We start from the raw sequence: 19,855 nt of genomic DNA on the forward strand, positions 1-19,855 counted from the left end.
AGATCACCCTGCAGTGACACCGGAAATAGAAAGGAAACCCACCGTGTACAGTTGTTTATTGTTACTGGTACAATGGAACCTGATCCGAGAATGAGCCTCTGTAAACCCTCTCAAGAGTAAGATTTCCGTAATGGTTGCCTGATAATTACCTTAACTGTAGTGCAGTTAGATGATCCAGCGATCATTTAATGAGTTCAAAAGATAAAATAATCCAAGGGAGAAAACTTGTTTTAACTAATAAAATGTTATAGCATTACGCATTGTATAAAAAACCATTTAATATAGGGTAATGATAGTGTTAAAGGCTTTGAGTAGGAGATTCCTTGTACTCACAGAGTATAACCCGATAAATCTACTAAAGACATAGTTCTGTCAGAGTTTATGACGGTCGGTGAACATTTTTCTTCATGCAGGGTATGCAGGCAATCTCGTGCAGATGTATGAATTGTGTATAAGGTACTGAGTAGAACATAGGACGTCGGGAACGTAGTGTAGTGGAGTATGTCTTCAAGGACAAACCCTGATCAACATTGGCGACAAATAAGGGTTCCCAAGGTGGTGTGGTTAATAATTCAGTAAGAACTAGCTACACCCTGTGACTGAACACTAGAATGTTCACCAAGTGCAGAGTGTCAGGAGACAAGAAATGATGCATTCTTTATGATAATGAACACATTGATAATTTATTTTACTTTTTGTCTGGTAAAAACACATCCTCCGAAATGTTCCTCGATCCATAACTATTGATAAGCATGACATGTCTTTATGTCGTAAAGTGTGTAAAACAACATATAACTGGGTACACCTATATCACATTTCGCCAGGGCACCAGGTATGGGTAAATAAAGAGGCGGGCGTCTTTACTTAGCTATCTTCTATAGACTTTACTGACATGTAGAACCACAATGAATTGTTAGAATTCTTGAAAACATTCGATGTTGTGTTCTGAACTGAATGTTATTTTGAAGATGGACAATATAAAAATCTGGACCGGTAAATTCTGAAATGTTACAATAAGCATTCAAGTTATATGTTTGAAATCTGTGGATATGCCCTTATGCTGGAACTAGGATTCGAACCTGGAACCTTCTCAGTTCTAGATTGACACTCTTACCAATTGAGCTACCTACTGGTCAATAGGGATCGACCCAGTCCAGGTCCGCTCTATACTAAATACAGTACTTACTAATAGCAAAGAAATGCATTAGAAATATTGATAACGAAAGGGGTATGAGATACAGCGGCTAACTCTGATGGTAATAACCTTATAAGTTGTGTAACGGTTGGTACTGATCAGAACACTTCTGTTGTCCTGCCCTAACTCTGATGGTATTACCTTATAAGTTGTGTAACGGTTGGTACTGATCAGAACACTTCTGTTGTCCTGCCCTAACGCTGATGGTAACCTTATAAGTTGTGTAACAGTCTGTACTGATCAGAACACTTCTGTTGTCCTGCCCTTACTCTGATGGTAACCTTATAAGTTGTGTAACAGTCTGTACTGATCAGAACACTTCTGTTGTCCTGCCCTAACTCTGATGGTAACCTTATAAGTTGTGTAACAGTCTGTACTGATCAGAACACTTCTGTTGTCCTGCCCTAACTCTGATGGTAACCTTATAAGTTGTGTAACAGTCTGTACTGATCAGAACACTTCTGTTGTCCTGCCCTAACTCTGATGGTAACCTTATAAGTTGTGTAACGGTTGGTACTGATCAGAACACTTCTGTTGTCCTGCCCTAACTCTGATGGTAACCTTATAAGTTGTGTAACAGTCTGTACTGATCAGAACACTTCTGTTGTCCTGCCCTAACTCTGATGGTAACCTTATAAGTTGTGTAACAGTCTGTACTGATCAGAACACTTCTGTTGTCCTGCCCTAACTCTGATGGTAACCTTATAAGTTGTGTAACAGTCTGTACTGATCAGAACACTTCTGTTGTCCTGCCCTAACTCTGATGGTAACCTTATAAGTTGTGTAACAGTCTGTACTGATCAGAACACTTCTGTTGTCCTGCCCTAACTCTGATGGTAACCTTATAAGTTGTGTAACAGTCTGTACTGATCAGAACACTTCTGTTGTCCTGCCCTAACTCTGATGGTAACCTTATAAGTTGTGTAACAGTCTGTACTGATCAGAACACTTCTGTTGTCCTGCCCTAACTCTGATGAAATAACCTTATAAGTTGTGTAACGGTTGGTACTGATCAGAACACTTCTGTTGTCCTGCCCTAACTCTGATGGTAACCTTATAAGTTGTGTAACAGTCTGTACTGATCAGAACACTTCTGTTGTCCTGCCCTAACTCTGATGGTAACCTTATAAGTTGTGTAACAGTTGGTACTGATCAGAACACTTCTGTTGTCCTGCCCTAACTCTGATGGTAACCTTATAAGTTGTGTAACGGTTGGTACTGATCAGAACACTTCTGTTGTCCTGCCCTAACGCTGATGGTAACCTTATAAGTTGTGTAATAGTCTGTACTGATCAGAACACTTCTGTTGTCCTGCCCTTACTCTGATGGTAACCTTATAAGTTGTGTAACGGTTGGTACTGATCAGAACACTTCTGTTGTCCTGCCCTAACTCTGATGGTAACCTTATAAGTTGTGTAACAGTCTGTACTGATCAGAACACTTCTGTTGTCCTGCCCTAACTCTGATGGTAACCTTATAAGTTGTGTAACAGTTGGTACTGATCAGAACACTTCTGTTGTCCTGCCCTAACTCTGATGGTAACCTTATAAGTTGTGTAACGGTTGGTACTGATCAGAACACTTCTGTTGTCCTGCCCTAACTCTGATGGTAACCTTATAAGTTGTGTAACAGTCTGTACTGATCAGAACACTTCTGTTGTCCTGCCCTAACTCTGATGGTAACCTTATAAGTTGTGTAACAGTTGGTACTGATCAGAACACTTCTGTTGTCCTGCCCTAACTCTGATGGTAACCTTATAAGTTGTGTAACGGTTGGTACTGATCAGAGCACTTCTGTTGTCCTGCCCTAACGCTGATGGTAACCTTATAAGTTGTGTAACAGTTGGTACTGATCAGAGCACTTCTGTTGTCCTGCCCTAACTCTGATGGTAACCTTATAAGTTGTGTAACGGTTGGTACTGATCAGAACACTTCTGTTGTCCTGCCCTAACTCTGATGGTAACCTTATAAGTTGTGTAACGGTTGGTACTGATCAGAGCACTTCTGTTGTCCTGCCCTAACGCTGATGGTAACCTTATAAGTTGTGTAACAGTTGGTACTGATCAGAGCACTTCTGTTGTCCCGCCCTAACGGTGATGGTAACCTTATAAGTTGTGTAACAGTCTGTACTGATCAGAACACTTCTGTTGTCCTGCCCTAACTCTGATGGTAACCTTATAAGTTGTGTAACAGTCTGTACTGATCAGAACACTTCTGTTGTCCTGCCCTAACTCTGATGGTAACCTTATAAGTTGTGTAACAGTCTGTACTGATCAGAACACTTCTGTTGTCCTGCCCTAACTCTGATGGTAACCTTATAAGTTGTGTAACAGTTGCCTTGGGAAAACAGTTCCACAGGGCTTTCCCCTACCGAGGGATGATAGTTTTGACTGTTCCCCAAAAAGCCATGAAACAATTGTTTTATTACCAAATAAATATTAGTATCAATGCTGCATGCAATGTTGCCATTACTTCAACACTGAGTCGCGGTCACCGAAATGCTTGAACGGGGCTCTCGAGCGGGGATTTCTGTGCATCGAATTCGCGCCGGGTAACAGTTCGCTCTGACCGGGAAAACAGTTTTGACTGTTTCACCCCTACAGCTGAAATTGGACATCAGGCCAGAAACAGTCAAAAATGACTAATTGTAATTTATATAGACTATTGGGTAATAATCTGTACTGATCAGAGCACTTCTGTTGTCCTGCCCTAACTCTGATGGTAACCTTATAAGTTGTGTAACAGTTGGTACTGATTAGAACCCTTCTGTTGTCCTGTCCTAACTCTGATGAAATAACCTTATAAGTTGTGTAATGGTTGGTACGTATACTGATCAGAACACTTCTGTTGTCCCGCCCTAACTCTGATGGTAACCTTATAAGTTGTATAACGGTTGGTACTGATTAGAACCCTTCTGTTGTCCTGTCCTAACTCTGATGAAATAACCTTATAAGTTGTGTAACGGTTGGTACTGATCAGAGCAATTCTGTTGTCCTGCCCTAACTCTGATGGTATAACCATATAAGTTGTGTAATGGCCGGTGGGTACTGATCAGAGCACTTCTGTTGTCCTGCCCTAACTCTGATGGTAATACCTTATAAGTTGTGTAACGGTTGGTACTGATCAGAGCATTTCTGTTGTCCTGCCCTAACTCTGATGGTATTACCTCATAAGTTGTGTAACGGTTGGTACTGATCAGAGCATTTCTGTTGTCCTGCCCTAACTCTGATGGTATAACCTTATAAGTTGTGTAACGGTTGGTACTGATCAGAGCAATTCTGTTGTCCTGCCCTTATTCATTATCTAAAATATTATCTGGGATATTTTAAAAATAATTATAATATTGCATAATCAGGGCTCTGCATCAGAGATGAAGGGTATGGTCAAGCACACCACAGGGCTCTGCATCAGAGATGAAGGGTATGGTCAAGCACACCACAGGGCTCTGCATCAGAGATGAGGGGTATGGTCAAGCACACCACAGGGCTCTGCATCAGAGATGAGGGGTATGGTCAAGCACACCACAGGGTTCTGCATCAGAGATGAGGGGTATGGTCAAGCACACCACAGGGTTCTGCATCAGAGATGAGGGGTATGGTCAAGCACACCACAGGGTTCTGCATCAGAGATGAGGGGTATGGTCAAGCACACCACAGGGTTCTGCATCAGAGATGAGGGGTATGGTCAAGCACACCACAGGGTTCTGCATCAGAGATGAGGGGTATGGTCAAGCACACCACAGGGTTCTGCATCAGAGATGAGGGGTATGGTCAAGCACACCACAGGGTTCTGCATCAGAGATGAGGGGTATGGTCAAGCACACCACAGGGTTCTGCATCAGAGATGAGGGGTATGGTCAAGCACACCACAGGGTTCTGCATCAGAGATGAGGGGTATGGTCAAGCACACCACAGGGTTCTGCATCAGAGATGAGGGGTATGGTCAAGCACACCACAGGGTTCTGCATCAGAGATGAGGGGTATGGTCAAGCACACCACAGGGTTCTGCATCAGAGATGAGGGGTATGGTCAAGCACACCACAGGGTTCTGCATCAGAGATGAGGGGTATGGTCAAGCACACCACAGGGTTCTGCATCAGAGATGAGGGGTATGGTCAAGCACACCACAGGGTTCTGCATCAGAGATGAGGGGTATGGTCAAGCACACCACAGGGTTCTGCATCAGAGATGAGGGGTATGGTCAAGCACACCACAGGGTTCTGCATCAGAGATGAGGGGTATGGTCAAGCACACCACAGGGTTCTGCATCAGAGATGAGGGGTATGGTCAAGCACACCACAGGGCTCTGCATCAGAGATGAGTTGTATGGTCAAGCACACCACAGGGTTCTGCATCAGAGATGAGGGGTATGGTCAAGCACACCACAGGGTTCTGCATCAGAGATGAGGGGTATGGTCAAGCACACCACAGGGCTCCTGCTGACCTATCGGTGTTCTAGCTCAAACAAATTATCTAGTGTGTTGTATTTGTGATTTAATAACAATCTGTATATGATAAAGAACAAAACAGCTCACGTTCCTTGGTTCACAAGGTTGATCAACTATTCAGAAATCAGCTGAGTAGTTGACACCCCTTCAATGATTCTTGCAGAAAAATATAAACAAAAGGTGTTACGAAATCTCAAGGGTTAGAACATGGGAAGGTCAAATTATCTTCTTATTCAAAATATACTTGCTGGGTTCAATGTCTTTTAAAGTGATGATTTTTCTCTGAGGATTTGTTTTACTGAGTATTGCTAATGGGTCTTGGCTTATAGGGGGTAAAAGTATAAGTGTTGAATTCCAGAACCAATCTTATTTCAATGAGAGGCTCCCAGGTGTTGTAAGGTTGTATTTAATCCGGGTAGGTAATATAAGCTGGAGTTGAGCGTGTTGCTCTCAGGAGTAAAAATCTCTCGAGAATTGTGAAAAATGTTTGCAATTAGACAACATTAATTTTTCAAACACAGAGTCAGAGGGACTTGAATCAAGGCAACAAGGTAGAAATCTTTGTTGTCAATTATTCAACAGAATGATCTTCGATCAGATGGTAAAAAAGGTTCTGACAAGATCAGGAAGGAGACGTTTGGCACTTAGACTGCAAAGAAACTCAGAAGTGAAGACTCTACACACATATATAGTGGCAAGGAATCACCGCGCCTCAATAGTCCATTACTGTAGGTGTTCAGTCAGCCACGATGTCTCTGATAATGTGTTTGATTTTTACAACATTTCCACCACAATATATGTGAGGGGCACGAGAACACTCGACCACCATCACCAGGGACCTTACCTATGTTGTTTATTGACTATCACTTGCTAGCTCAAAAGCTGGAAAAGGATTCTCTTATTGACTTTTATACCCGAAATATTTCTGTAGATTTAAAGACATATAATGGGACCATTCATGTTTTCCTATAGTAAAGCTGGAACAATAATGCTGTCTCACAACTGTTAATTTTTATTTGCCTCTGTTTTGTTAGACTGTCTGTTGACATTTAGGAGCAATGCATTAAATCATCTGTAATCTTTGATTTACCTAAAGAAGGAGGTTTTTTTCTGGGATACTTAAGCTTTAACTCTCTGTGAACTTTTAGGAGTGTGGTATATATACCGGGCTGATTGGATTCTTTGATCTTAAATCTGGACAAATCAACTTTGCTGAGTTGTTGACTAGAGAAGAGGAAATCAATGGGCATTGAATCGTACCTGAGCAGGGGATGTCTATAAACAAGGTACGTGACGAGATAATCCCCAGTTACCTCCCCTTCTGTAATGAGTAAGTTTATAATGTGTGAATTAATATGCACCTATTTGACATTATAAGGTGCTTGATTCTATTAAAATGATTGTGAGAAATTTTTTGACAAATGAAACAAAAACTTCATGAAAAGTATGTTTTATACTCATATATGCCTCAATGTTGGTGTCACGTCATAGTTCATGGTAGTGAAATGATGTTTCTAAAAATGCAGGTCGTTTGTCATTTTATAGTCACCACACAACAGTCAGAATTAAACTATATAAGTTCTGATATATAGGTAAGTTTGTCAGTTCGTACTAATAGAAATGTTGTGTACTTTTTTCAATGAAAGAAAAAAAAAGGGACCACTTGTTAGCAGCCAACTGGAAATTTTTAACATTTATTGTATTAAGAGCTAAATATTTTAGCCGATCAACTGGTGCTTCATGCGTTGGCCGTGCATCCTTTAACAATTCTTTTTATCACATTTTCCGAAAAAATACTCAACCGATCTTTAATTCTCAAATTTTCACATGAAGGTTCCGCTCGGTCCATAGTTGTGGATGTTTTACTTTGAGGTTGATCGGAAAAAAAGATGGCTGCCAGGCACAATATTTGTAAAAAATAAATCAAAAGGCAATCCCTCCTAAAAAAAACAAATTATGTGGTCCTTGTTTGATAACTCAAATGAGATATATGTACAACTGTTTGGAATTATAGTGACAAGAAATTCTCCATAATAAAACATAACGTGTACATCAACATTACAACAGGTTAATTACGGTATAAAGCATTTTTCACGTAGCAGTTGATTGTTAACACTCTTTTTGAGGCAATCTCCTACTTGGAGATCATCCTGTTTGACCAGACACTATGTAAACCATCTATTATATGCTTTGTAATTTGGAAGCATGGAGATTGAAATCCTCTTCTAAAATAGAAATCATAGCATTAATTTGAAGTCCTTTTATCAATTGAATTTGACACAGAGAAATGTAAGATAAAAGAAATGCAAATGATTTTACAACACCTATAAAGAATGTTTTCAGCAATCATGTGAGAGCTGAGAGGCATGCAGTGTGCTGGAAGGGATCTTTAATTTACAAAGCCATTTATACAATTCAAAGTGAATGTTTGATCACAGAGATTGGACCATTATATTCCAATAATTATCATCAAATATGTAAACTATATTCTGAGTGCGTTGCTTATTGGGTATAACATTATTAATTAACATCTGTAGTGTTGCACGCTAGTTGTTGTGTGTCCTAGTTTGATGGGGGTTTCATCAGCCGATAAAACTGTCCCAGTGAAGAGGAAGTCATCAAATATTCCCCCTGGTTATATAGAAAAACAATAAAAGGTTGTAAAACAGCACCAGATTTACGTCCAGGATGGAATCATAAAAAAACTAAATAATTGGTGTGTGGACATCGATGTTAATGATTCAATGGTATGTGTACCCGCACAATAAAGTATACCTGATTCTGTCTGGCCTCTCCAAGTCTAGATCTCCCATAGCTGTTATAACAATGTAAAATTCAATACCGTCGTTTAGATAGGTTAGAGCCCTGATAATATAGAACCCTGATTAGACAGTTGATGTACGATTGTCCAATATGTTATCATTACTGGTGACACACTGTTGATGTCAGCTCCGCTGTGACAGAACACTTAACGGTGGTCAGGGGGTGCAGCAGTAGCCCACTCCCTTTCAACTAGAGTACAGGGTACAGGATTTGATTATGAGGTGTTTGGGGTGTTTGAACATCAAAAGATATGGGGTTATACCTGCCCTCTCTATAAAGTTTTCTCTGGGTGTTCGGGGTGTTTAAACGTAAAAAGATATGGGGTTATACCTGCCCTCTCTAAAGTTTTCTCTGGGTGTTCCGAGTGTTTGAACGTAAAAAGATATGGGGTTATACCTGCCCCACTTTAAAGTTTTCTCTGGGTGTTCCGAGTGTTTGAATGTAAAAAAATATACCTGCCCTCTTTATAAAGTTTTCTCTGGGTGTTCCGAGTGTTTGAATGTAAAATATACCTGCCCTCTCTATAAAGTTTTCTCTGGGTGTTCGGAGTGTTTGAATGTCAAAAGGTATGGGGTTATATCTGCACCACTATAAAGTTTTCTCTGGGTGTTGGGAGTGTTTGAATGTAAAATATACCTGCCCTCTCTATAAAGTTTTCTCTGGGTGTTCGGGGTGTTTAAATGTAAAAAGGTATGGGGTTATACCTGCCCCACTATATAGTTTTCTCTGGGTGTTCGGAGTGTTTGAATGTCAAAAGGTATGGGGTTATACCTGCCCCACTATAAAGTTTCTCTGGGTGTTCGGGTGGACTTACCATCCTGGTAATCTGGAACCATGAATGTGAAATAAAGACACTAGTTTTTCGTTTCTTCTGTTAAACTTCACTTACAAACAGACGTATAGTCATTTATACTTCTAAATGACTTGGTATATAAGAACAGATCTATACTTATTGGTGTTTAATGAGCTCTGTTTAGAAAGATAAAAAAGAATGTTGATTCAAGTTTTAGTCAGTTTGTTGTCAGTGTGGTGTCTGTTATAACTAGTGAGATTGTCAGAAAATTGTAAAAGATCTGAGTGAAGGGGTCAAATACGATTATAAAATTCTAAAATGTTGATCTGTTTACTGAAACTCCACTGAATGAATGACCACTAACACTTCAGGCATTAGATAGATTGACCAGATTTTTAATCAGTGACCAATTGATTAGAATGAGCTGACCAATGACCCTAAACACCTATTCTTATCCTGTTGGTCATTTGTCCCAGTCAACTCAATGCTAGCCCATTGGACATCGATGACACTGAAAAATACCAATTCCAGCGTAGATCATGTGACTGGTCATCATTAATGCTGACTATGACCATAAATTTGGATGTATTGATGGTCAGTCACCTGGCCATCTGACCTCACACAACTTCCCACATACCTTGACCAGCGATAAAAAGCTGGGGACTGTGTATTATTATTTTTTAACACTCCACTGTTGTACACTGTATACGACGGGTTTGATAACTACTTTTTGATGCTCAATCATGGTGTGTATTGCTATTTTGTGACTTTTTGTGACTTAGCCGTGACTTTTTCATGTGAAACATGACTATAGGGTTATACTGACCACCTTGACCAGTGTAAGGTTTGACCCCTAGTGTGTTTACGTTGCCAGTTATTCTGGATGGGACTAGCAGAGCCCAGTAGTGTACACTAGCTCCTATTTACATGCCTATTCTCAGGATTTTACTCAAGATTGTTTGAAGAAACAAATTGGATTTGATGAGCAACAGCAGCAGCATACAACAGGTACTTACATGTGCTAGTTCGTTTTCTCTAAATTTTATTTCTTTCAATTACTTTGTGTCCGTATGATGCTGCACCACACTGATTGGGTAGGTTTTGTTTAGTATCCAAACACTGCCAGTCTAACCGAGTAGGTTTTAAATTTGATTACGGGGGAATCAAATTTGACAAATCTGGTTAAAATGGTTATGGGGAAGTCACATGACTGGTATTTATGTTTGTTTTTTGTTTGTGGTGATCAGCCTACTGGTTAGATGGCTAATCCATGTGACAGCCAGGGATCTCTGCGTTGATACACTTGTCAGAATTGCCAGTTTAACTAGATATTTGGCCAAACTTTCTCAGTCCTAGATTACAGGATTATGTCAATGTCGGCAACACGATTTGTAATTTTCAACCACTGTAGCAGTTTCATCTTAGCGTAATCTCAACAAATAGGCCCACTTAACAGAGCCAACTGTAAATCACATTTTCTGTCTCGCAAAGTTTGTTAGCAAATTACATGTCTAACACACTTCTATATCACAAATAAATCAAGATTTATCTAATTCTGAAATGAAATATACAGCATATCAACATTTTGATGTGTCAGTTATTTTTGCTGATAGACGATGAATAGATGTCTATATTTCATGGAGAGGGGAGGGGAAGAGGGAAGGGGGGGATCCATCACAAAGATAAACCTCATAGAAAGTGACTGATTAGATTACATGTTGTATATATTTATAGCGTAATGTAAGTGAGAAGTTTAGGAAAAATTTAAAGTATTTTCCTGAATTTATTAGTTTCACATCCTAAACTTACATGTAGTGTACATCAAAGTGATGGATTTAATATCATTTCCAAGATGACAGAATTGTTAAATTTGATTAAACTTATTTTATTCCCCTCCCTAAGATAATTTTCAACTGACTATTGGCAAGATGTATAATTATTTCAAAATATCAAGAATTCTGTTTAAGTTAATAAACTGAATTTAATGAATACATTTAAATGAAAAAGAATTACATAATTACTTATTTAAATGTTTTTTTTCTCTAAAGTCAGATGATGTATCTTGTAACCGATTTGACTCTTGTAAAACAATCTGTTTTAAGCCGTTAAGTGTTGTTATGTATTTACGGAGGTGACCTTTGAGCTAATGAAACCTCTTACAGATCTAATTGTCAAACATTAGTGCTAAATTCTCCCATCAATTTATTTTGTTCTCAACATTGTAAAATAGGGGTAATCCATCTTTTACTTTAGAATATCCCTTTGAAATTGCTTGCGACTATGTTCTGTCTCCAATTCCAATAAAACGCCGGGGTCATGGTACTGGAGACGGAACATATTTCACGTCATTGCCAAGTTCTAACCGTTTGCTTGATTATGAGGACAAAGTAGACATAGAGGGTATGAAAGCAGACATAGGTTTCATTCCTTTCTGTAAGGTTTTCTTTCATTTGAAACGGTTATTTCCACCTTTTAAATCCTGGTTTTAGCTTTATGTTTTGTGAAATAGATAAACCACTATAATACTAGAGTACTGTTTCATCGTTTTTCCTTTATGTTTTCTCCCCAGGATGCTGTAGATAAATGACACGGCTGTAATTAAACGTTACAGTATTGTTACAGGGCCTAGTAATGTATTAGGGTATTGTCGCCCTATGTCAGTGTGTTAGGCCTGAAACGTGTCGTGAACCTTTAAGTACTAATGAAGATAAACAGCTAATGATAACTAATATGTTTGCTGGTGTTAACAGTCTTTGTCTTTGTGTACTCATACACTTCAGAAACAGTCAGAGCACTCCAGCATTTAACTGCCTGGAATGAGGACAGGAGATCTTCTTTTGTAATTAAGTAATCAAAACGTCATTAATTTTGGCACTATTGAAAATGTAAACCAAAGTCACTTATAAAATTTAGTTTTTGTAGGATAATCAGTGTTTCTCAGAAAGTACTAAAAGCATAAAATCTCCACTTCTAAATACTGGTTAAAGTTTGTATTCTTTATGTTTACTTTATCTTACTTACTTATATGCACGAACTGAATCTCAGTCAATTAGACCATATAGAAATTAAGATTTCCTTACAATGACACAAGACCTACCTGTATTGTGGAAGGTTCCCATTGCAATAGAATTAAAGGCTGGCTTCATGATAAGGGATAGGTGATATGAAACTGGGGTACATGGTGATGGGGCAATGGATGGGAGGTTGTTATGGCAATGAGTTTAGAATTATAATGTTTCTATGGCCATGAGTTAATGGATGGGAGGTTGTTATGGCAATGAGATTAGAATTATAATGTTTCTATGGCAATGAGTTACGGATGGGAGGTTGTTATGGCAATGAGTTTAGAAGTAAAATATTTCTATGGCAATGAGTTATGGATGGGAGGTTGTTATGGCAATGTGTTTAGGATTATAATGTTTCTATGGCAATGAGTTAATGGATGGGAGGTTGTTATGGCAATGAGTTCAGGAATATAATGTTTCTATGGCAATGAGGTAATGATGAGAGTTATTGGTATGGCAATGAGTTCAGGAATATAATGTTTCTATGGCAATGAGTTAATGGATGGGAGGTTGTTATGGCAATGAGTTTAGGAATATAATGTTTCTATGGCAATGAGTTATGGATGGGAGGTTGCTATGAATGAGTTCAGGAATAGAATGTTTCTATGGCAATGAGTTATGGATGGGAGGTTGTTATGGCAATGAGTTCAGGAATATAATGTTTCTATGGCAATGAGGTAATGATGAGAGTTATTGGTATGGCAATGAGTTCAGGAATATAATGTTTCTATGGCAATGAGTTAATGGATGGGAGGTTGTTATGGCAATGAGTTCAGGATTAGAATGTTTCTATGGCAATGAGTTATGGATGGGAAGTTGTTATGGCAATGAGCTCAGGAATATAATGTTTCTATGGCAATGAGTTAATGGATGGGAGGTTGCTCTGGCAATGAGTTCAGGAATATAATGTTTCTATGGCAATGAGTTATGGATGGGAAGTTGTTATGGCAATGAGTTCAGGAATATAATGTTTATATGGCAATGAGTTATGGATGGGAGGTTGTTATATCAATGAGTTCAGGAATATAATGTTTCTATGGCAATGAGTTAATGGATGGGAGGTTGTTATGGCAATGCGTTCAGGAATATAATGTTTCTATGGCAATGAGTTATGGATGGGAAGTTGTTATGGCAATGAGTTCAGGAATATAATGTTTCTATGGCAATGAGTTATAAATGGGAAGTTGTTATGGCAATGAGTTCAGGAATATAATGTTTCTATGGCAATGAGTTTTGGATGGGAGGTTGTTATGGCAATGAGTTCAGGAATACAATGTTTCTATGGCAATGAGTTAATGGATGGGAGGTTGTTATGGCAATGAGTTCAGGAATACAATGTTTCTATGGCAATGAGTTAATGGATGGGAGGTTCAGTTATGGCAATGAGTTCAGGAATATTATGTTTCTATGGCAATGAGTTATGGATGGGAGGTTGTTATGGCAATGAGTTCAGGAATATAATGTTTCTATGGCAATGAGTTATGGATGGGAGGTTGTTATGGCATGGTTCGCATAGGTCTTGAAAAACCCTTGAATTTGATGTCTATCTTGAAAAACCCTTGAAATTGACTGTAAGCCTTGAAAAACCCTTGAAAATCAAAGAAATTAGATGGGTATTACATCACATGAAAAGTCATAAACACTTGAAAAGAAAATTTGGTGACCACTTCGACTTGGCCTTTGACACTTTTATACCAAACCCTCTACTTCAACGGCAAGTACATTGAGACCTACTTCGACTGTTCCTAATCCAAATACGAACACAAATGCCGACGACTTTCCTTCAATCCTAACCCCTCAAGGCCTTGTTGTTCATTAAAATTGTTTGTTTATTTTGCAATATAATTGAGCCCTTGAATTTTTAAAATTTGTCTTGAAAACCCTTGAAAAGTCCTTAAATTTTGAGGTCAATAGTTTGTATGAACCATGTATGGCAATAAGGTATTGGATGGGAGGTTGCTATGGCAATAAGGTAAGGGATTGGAGGTTGCTATGGCGATGTGGTACATAAGGGATGGGAAGTTGCTATGGCAATATATATGTTTGGTGATGAACATGTCTTTTTTGTGTGTCATTGACTCCAGGGCATCATGTGAATTAAGTAGCTACAAAGGTGTAATAGTGACTGACAGCCCTCATCATTTTACCAGCTATGTAATGTGTGATGTTTGACATGATTGATTGACAGTCATGATGACAAGTTTGATAGTTACAAGAGAAAGTTGACACCATTAATTGATAAGTGATTGTACTTGGTGAGATATTTCATCACGACCAGTAGATTCATTGTTATAAGTGTCATTTTTTTTTTAATAAGTCTTGTTGCTTAAGCTTTTCTTTCATCTTTTGGAAAGAATTGAAGATGTAATAATTCAGCTAAATTTCTAGTTTTCTACTGCTCCCCCCCACACACAATGACGTGAAATTTAATCTTTCCAAAGTACCAGTTTTTAGATAAGCATATAAAGGGTTGTTTGACCTATACAGATGTCTGGTAGAATGCCCAAAGGGATAGGGTAGTTTGTCTTGATCACTAGAAGTCTTGCTGCTTAACCTAAGAATATTGATATTGTTGAATCACCTTCATATGCCAGTGTGAATGTCCTGTTTATGTGATTGCGTTCAAGGACTAGACAGGATCGAGACACAAAGTGTCTAGTTGTCAGCCAATGACTTTCTCTTGAATTAATGCTCCAGAATTTCAAGTTTGAAAAATTAAATCACAGTTATTTTACAAGTTCCCAGTTAATAATCGTTACCCTAAATAATAGTAACACTTAGTAATAATTACTCTAAGTAATAGTTAAATCAAGTTACTGTAAATAATGGTTTTATATTACTATCATGAATAAAGGTAACAGCTAGTAAGTAAAGGTTACAATCAGTCTGCAAAAGGAAACATTAAGAATTGTCAGCAAAATTTGGAAATTGTGTATCTTCAGTGATGGTACTGAACAGAAATTGGACAGGAAAAGTATGACGTCTGTGGTAATTAATATACAATTAGACACTATAAGAAATGTTCTGCAATGTTGGCAGACTGTGAAAGCAGGAGACAGAAGGATGCTTGGATACATAAGCAGGATACTCGTGTTTGCTGGTAATGAACATGATGGAGCCTGGAAATATTGGAGTTATTGAGGTGATATAAAGCACTGTTAGATTAAAAGTGTTTGGTAGCTATATATACTAAGGACTTGTCCACATGGAAGCTCATTCACAGCTTGCCAAAACAATATTTTGAACAGTGAAATGATACCTACCTTAAGGTGTCAGAACAATAAAAAAAAAAGAAGATTTACACAAAGGGTGATAACTCATATTTGATATATGTGTATATATTTTTAGCTTTAATCATATTCTGGTACAGAAAATGTTAATGAATTGTTTAAGACACTATGGGACAGCAGTATACCCATATATTTACATTAGGTGTGGCAAAGCCCTTCTATATTGCTACAAACGTACTGCCAATAGCAGCTTCATCTTATGAGACTATAACTGAAGTTGGTCTTTGCTCCTCCGAGCGACTTAACAGTGTCACTACCGAACTTATCGGTATCTTCTGCTTTGATCCCGAACACCAGCTGCCTATGTCTCAAGTGTCTCTGTGATCAACAAACAATTGTATGCCTGGATTTTTCACAAATTCAACCTTCTCCGGTTGCCCGATCAACATCAACGACATGCCGGACTTCAAATATAACTCTGACCTGATTACTGCAGACTTCCGTTGGGTGCGTGCGCCGGATATAGGTCGCAATAAAATCGGAAAATGTTTTACGACACTTGATTAGTTACTTACAAAATGTCATTTGTTACTATTTATGAATCGAGAATATGATATATATATAATACACAATCAAATGAATTATTAACGAAAGTTGCGGAGTCTTTTCAATTTTGTATGGAAATTAATACCGCATGACGTCAGCTGTTATCTGTGTGCCGTTCTAGATACTGACCTGACCTGACGGTAATAAGCGGGAAATTTAAAATTTGGAAAAGACATAAAAAAAAAATTGCGAATTCTCATTATGGAAATATAAATATAAGCAATAAACTGCATAGATGTGGCAGACCACCCGGTATAACTGCCACTTGTGTCACAGACAAACTGAATGGTGCGCGCTAGCGCACCATGATAAGTTTGTCTGTGACACATGTGGAAGTTATACCAGTTGGTCTGCCACATCTATGCAGTTTATTGCTTAAGCACATGCAGCTGGTGAAAATCTAACTTGAAAACTGCATGTGCTAGTCATGTACAAACTATCAAGGCCAGCGGATTCTCAAGAAACTTAGAAGTAGATTATTTTGATGAATTGATTAAAGATTAGGGTGTGTTGAATGTGATATTGTGCCTCACCTGTGAGAACTTTACTGGTATTAATATCTTATATCAACAGGGTACAGGCCCATTTCTTATATTCCTGTTAATAAAACCACACTTTATTTATCAGAATGATTCTCACGTGGAGTTTTATTTTCTAACTCTCTGTATTACCAGAAATATCTGATCATTTTACATGTTTTTTATTACATGTTCGTTTTAATGCTTCCGGTGGTGGTTTGATTATATTTACAGCAATACACGGGTTGATGTAAATGATGATTATATTTACAACTAAACACGAGACATATGATGGATGATGCAATTCTAATACCAGTGTAAATCGTGGAGCATAATCATCATACACTTCAAATCTTTTAAAATCTCTTTTACAGTTATTGAGCAGCTGTGTAATTTGAAATATCTACATGCTACACCTTAACAGCACCCACTACCTCACCTTAACCTCACCACTGCAGTTTCTGTACACAACATTGACCCGTTCTCCAATCAAAGTGTCGCCCACACTCCTCGCTTTACCTTCAATCAATAGTCAACTACTCCATTACCTTACAGACCCCCACCCCCACCCCCACCCCCAACACACCCCACACTGTATGTGACATTAAAACAGCTGCAGGTAGTCATGGACTCTTTAAGGTCCTGTCCAATTGCAAATTTTGTCTTTACCTATATATAGTTACCTCCCCTTAACTCCCGTTTAGCTATAACTGTAGCAAAGTTTGGCCAGAACACTTCTGTTGATCAGCTAGCTGAATCAGTTAGGGTGATAGTATAACAAGCTGAAGTCCAAGTTTCAAATCTCGGTCTAGCTCTGCTGATTTTTACACTCAGAACACTTCCCATCTAGCTCTGCTGATTTTTACACTCAGAACACTGATGTTGATGATGTGATTATATTTTGCTCTTTTTTTTTTTTTTTTTTTTTTTTTTTTATCTTTTTTAATTTTTCACAAAGGCCCCCGCAACGTATAGTAAAAACAGCTTCCACTACGCCATTACAGGTTTTGGCAGTGGTACAGGAACCTTAAACAGTTCCTGGTTGAGACAAAATCCTGACAAAGCCAGTGAACTAGAGCTGCGTATCAATGACAGTATTAATTGTCTCGGCCAATCAGAGGGTAGAGGACGATGATGTACGTATAATGACTGTTAGCCTGCTGATGATTATAGTAGCCAATAAAAATGTCAGGAATTCATTTATCATCAAGGATTTTGTAACCTTGGAAATTCAAAATGTAACCTAATAATATTGCAGATCCATAAAACTACTGTGACTAGAATGTTTTGTTAGTCTTGTATAACGATAGTTAATAGCACCAGGGAACTTGATTTCCGACTGCTTATTTTACTGTAGTCATAACATTTGTTCAGAGTAATTTAAAAGTTGGAATTTGATGATTTTTAGCCTTTCTGGTCCGAAAGATCATGGTGAGTTTTTGCCATGTTGTGGCCGGCATCCTTAGTCCATCTATTGGTCAATTCAATATCAATTGTTTAACTGACCTGGCCAGAAATGCTACTCCTCCTGAATAACAGAACACATTTCAACCAAATTTGCTCTGAAGCATGGACTTCATGTTGTGCGAGTAAAAGGTGTGACCATTTTGGAGGCAGTTAGTTGAGGCCAAATAGGGGAAATAGCAAAGACTCTTTTAACAAAAAACTGTTCTTTACAATTGATCAAAAGCATAACTTGGCCAATTTCAAGGAGGCTAAAGGTTGGATGCCGTTACACGAAAATATGTTCCCCCATCTTCCAAACCTGCTTTGAGATAATGGATGGGGATCTAATAGGGGAAACATATACATGCTTTAAAGATTACTCATTAAGAAAGTCTGAACAGATTTTAACCAAATTTGATCAAAATCATTATTTGGCCAAAGGGACTCAGGATCGTGTAAATGAGGAATGTGGCTACTTTGAGAGTAAAGGTCTGGGGCTGAATAGAGGAAATGAAAGTAATTTTATTTTTAAAAAAGACTACACATGTGGTGCAAATAAAGAGACTTAAACCAAATTTTATCTTAAGCATCACTGAGCCAATTCAAAGATGTTTAAATGGAATGTGTGGCCCCTCCATTGGGCAGCTGTGTAGTGGGGCCAAATACGGTAGTAGAATTAGAAACTCTTTTGAAAAAGGAATTTGAACCAAATTTTGGTAAAAATCATTATATGGCAAAGAGAAATACAGGTAAATATTTAAAAGAATACTTCTTTTGTAGAAGAATTTTAATAAATTTTGTTCAAAAGATCACTGGTTGCAATTAGCTTATTACATGCAGTTTAATTGATTTGGGAGTAGGATCATAAAGCTTGTCAGTGCAGGTGAGACTTGGTGTAGGTCATTAGTGTAGGTCAGACTGTCACAGAGGTCATCAGTGTAGGTCAGATTGTCACTGAGGTCATCAGTATAGGTCAGACTGCCAATGTGGTCATCAGTATAGGTCAGATTTTCACTGAAGTCATCAGTAAAGGTCAGATTGTCCCTGTGGTCATCAGTATAGGTCAGACTGCCAATCAGGTCATCAGTATAGGTCAGATTGTCACTAAGGTCATCAGTGTTAAAGACAGACTGCCAATGAGGTCATCAGTATAGGTCAGACTGTCAATGAGGTCATCAGTATAGGTCAGACTGTTAATGAGGTCATCAGTATAGGTCAGACTGTTAATGAGGTCATCAGTATAGGTCAGACTGTCAATGTGGTCATCAGTATAGGTCAGACTGTCAATGTGGTCATCAGTGTAGGTCAGATTGTCACTGAGGTCATCAGTATAGGTCAGACTGTCAATGTGGTCATTAGTATAGGTCAGATTGTCACTGAGGTCATCAGTATAGGTCAGACTGCCAATAAAGGTCATCATTGAAGATCAAAGTCAACGTCATCCATGTAGGTAAGACTGTCAATGTACATCAGGACATATTAGCAAATATTTCATTGAGTTTGATGAAGAAAAGATTATTAGATATTCTTAAAAATTCTACTAAATGTTTTTTTTTATTAAAAATGCTCTTTGATAACAAAGCACAAATGGCTTAGTCATACAGCTGTGGATTATAAGGTGAAGTGTGATAAGAATGAATAGTAGTGGATTGTGTAAAGTTGATTGCGATTATTATACAAATATGGATTATAAAAGGTGGATTGTGATTATTATACAATATGGATTGTGATTA

The 19,855-nt window shown here is 38.2% G+C and overlaps 1 protein-coding gene across 1 annotated transcript in view; it reads right to left on the reverse strand.

Moving 5' to 3' along the window:
• Positions 1-19,539, reverse strand: part of LOC110443018 (putative per-hexamer repeat protein 5) — a 31,302-nt gene extending 11,763 nt beyond the window's left edge. The window contains exons 1-2 of the mRNA XM_021486959.1: positions 19,254-19,539; positions 18,183-18,204 (exon numbers count right to left, since the gene is read on the reverse strand). Of these exons, the coding sequence (XP_021342634.1) occupies positions 18,183-18,204; positions 19,254-19,539 (308 nt within the window). The remainder of the gene's footprint in view (positions 1-18,182; positions 18,205-19,253) is intronic.
• Positions 19,540-19,855: the final 316 nt, after the last annotated feature.

Source organism: Mizuhopecten yessoensis, unplaced genomic scaffold (genome assembly GCF_002113885.1).
Source record: "Mizuhopecten yessoensis strain PY_sf001 unplaced genomic scaffold, ASM211388v2 scaffold716321, whole genome shotgun sequence".
NCBI classification, from domain to species: Eukaryota; Metazoa; Mollusca; class Bivalvia; order Pectinida; family Pectinidae; genus Mizuhopecten; species Mizuhopecten yessoensis.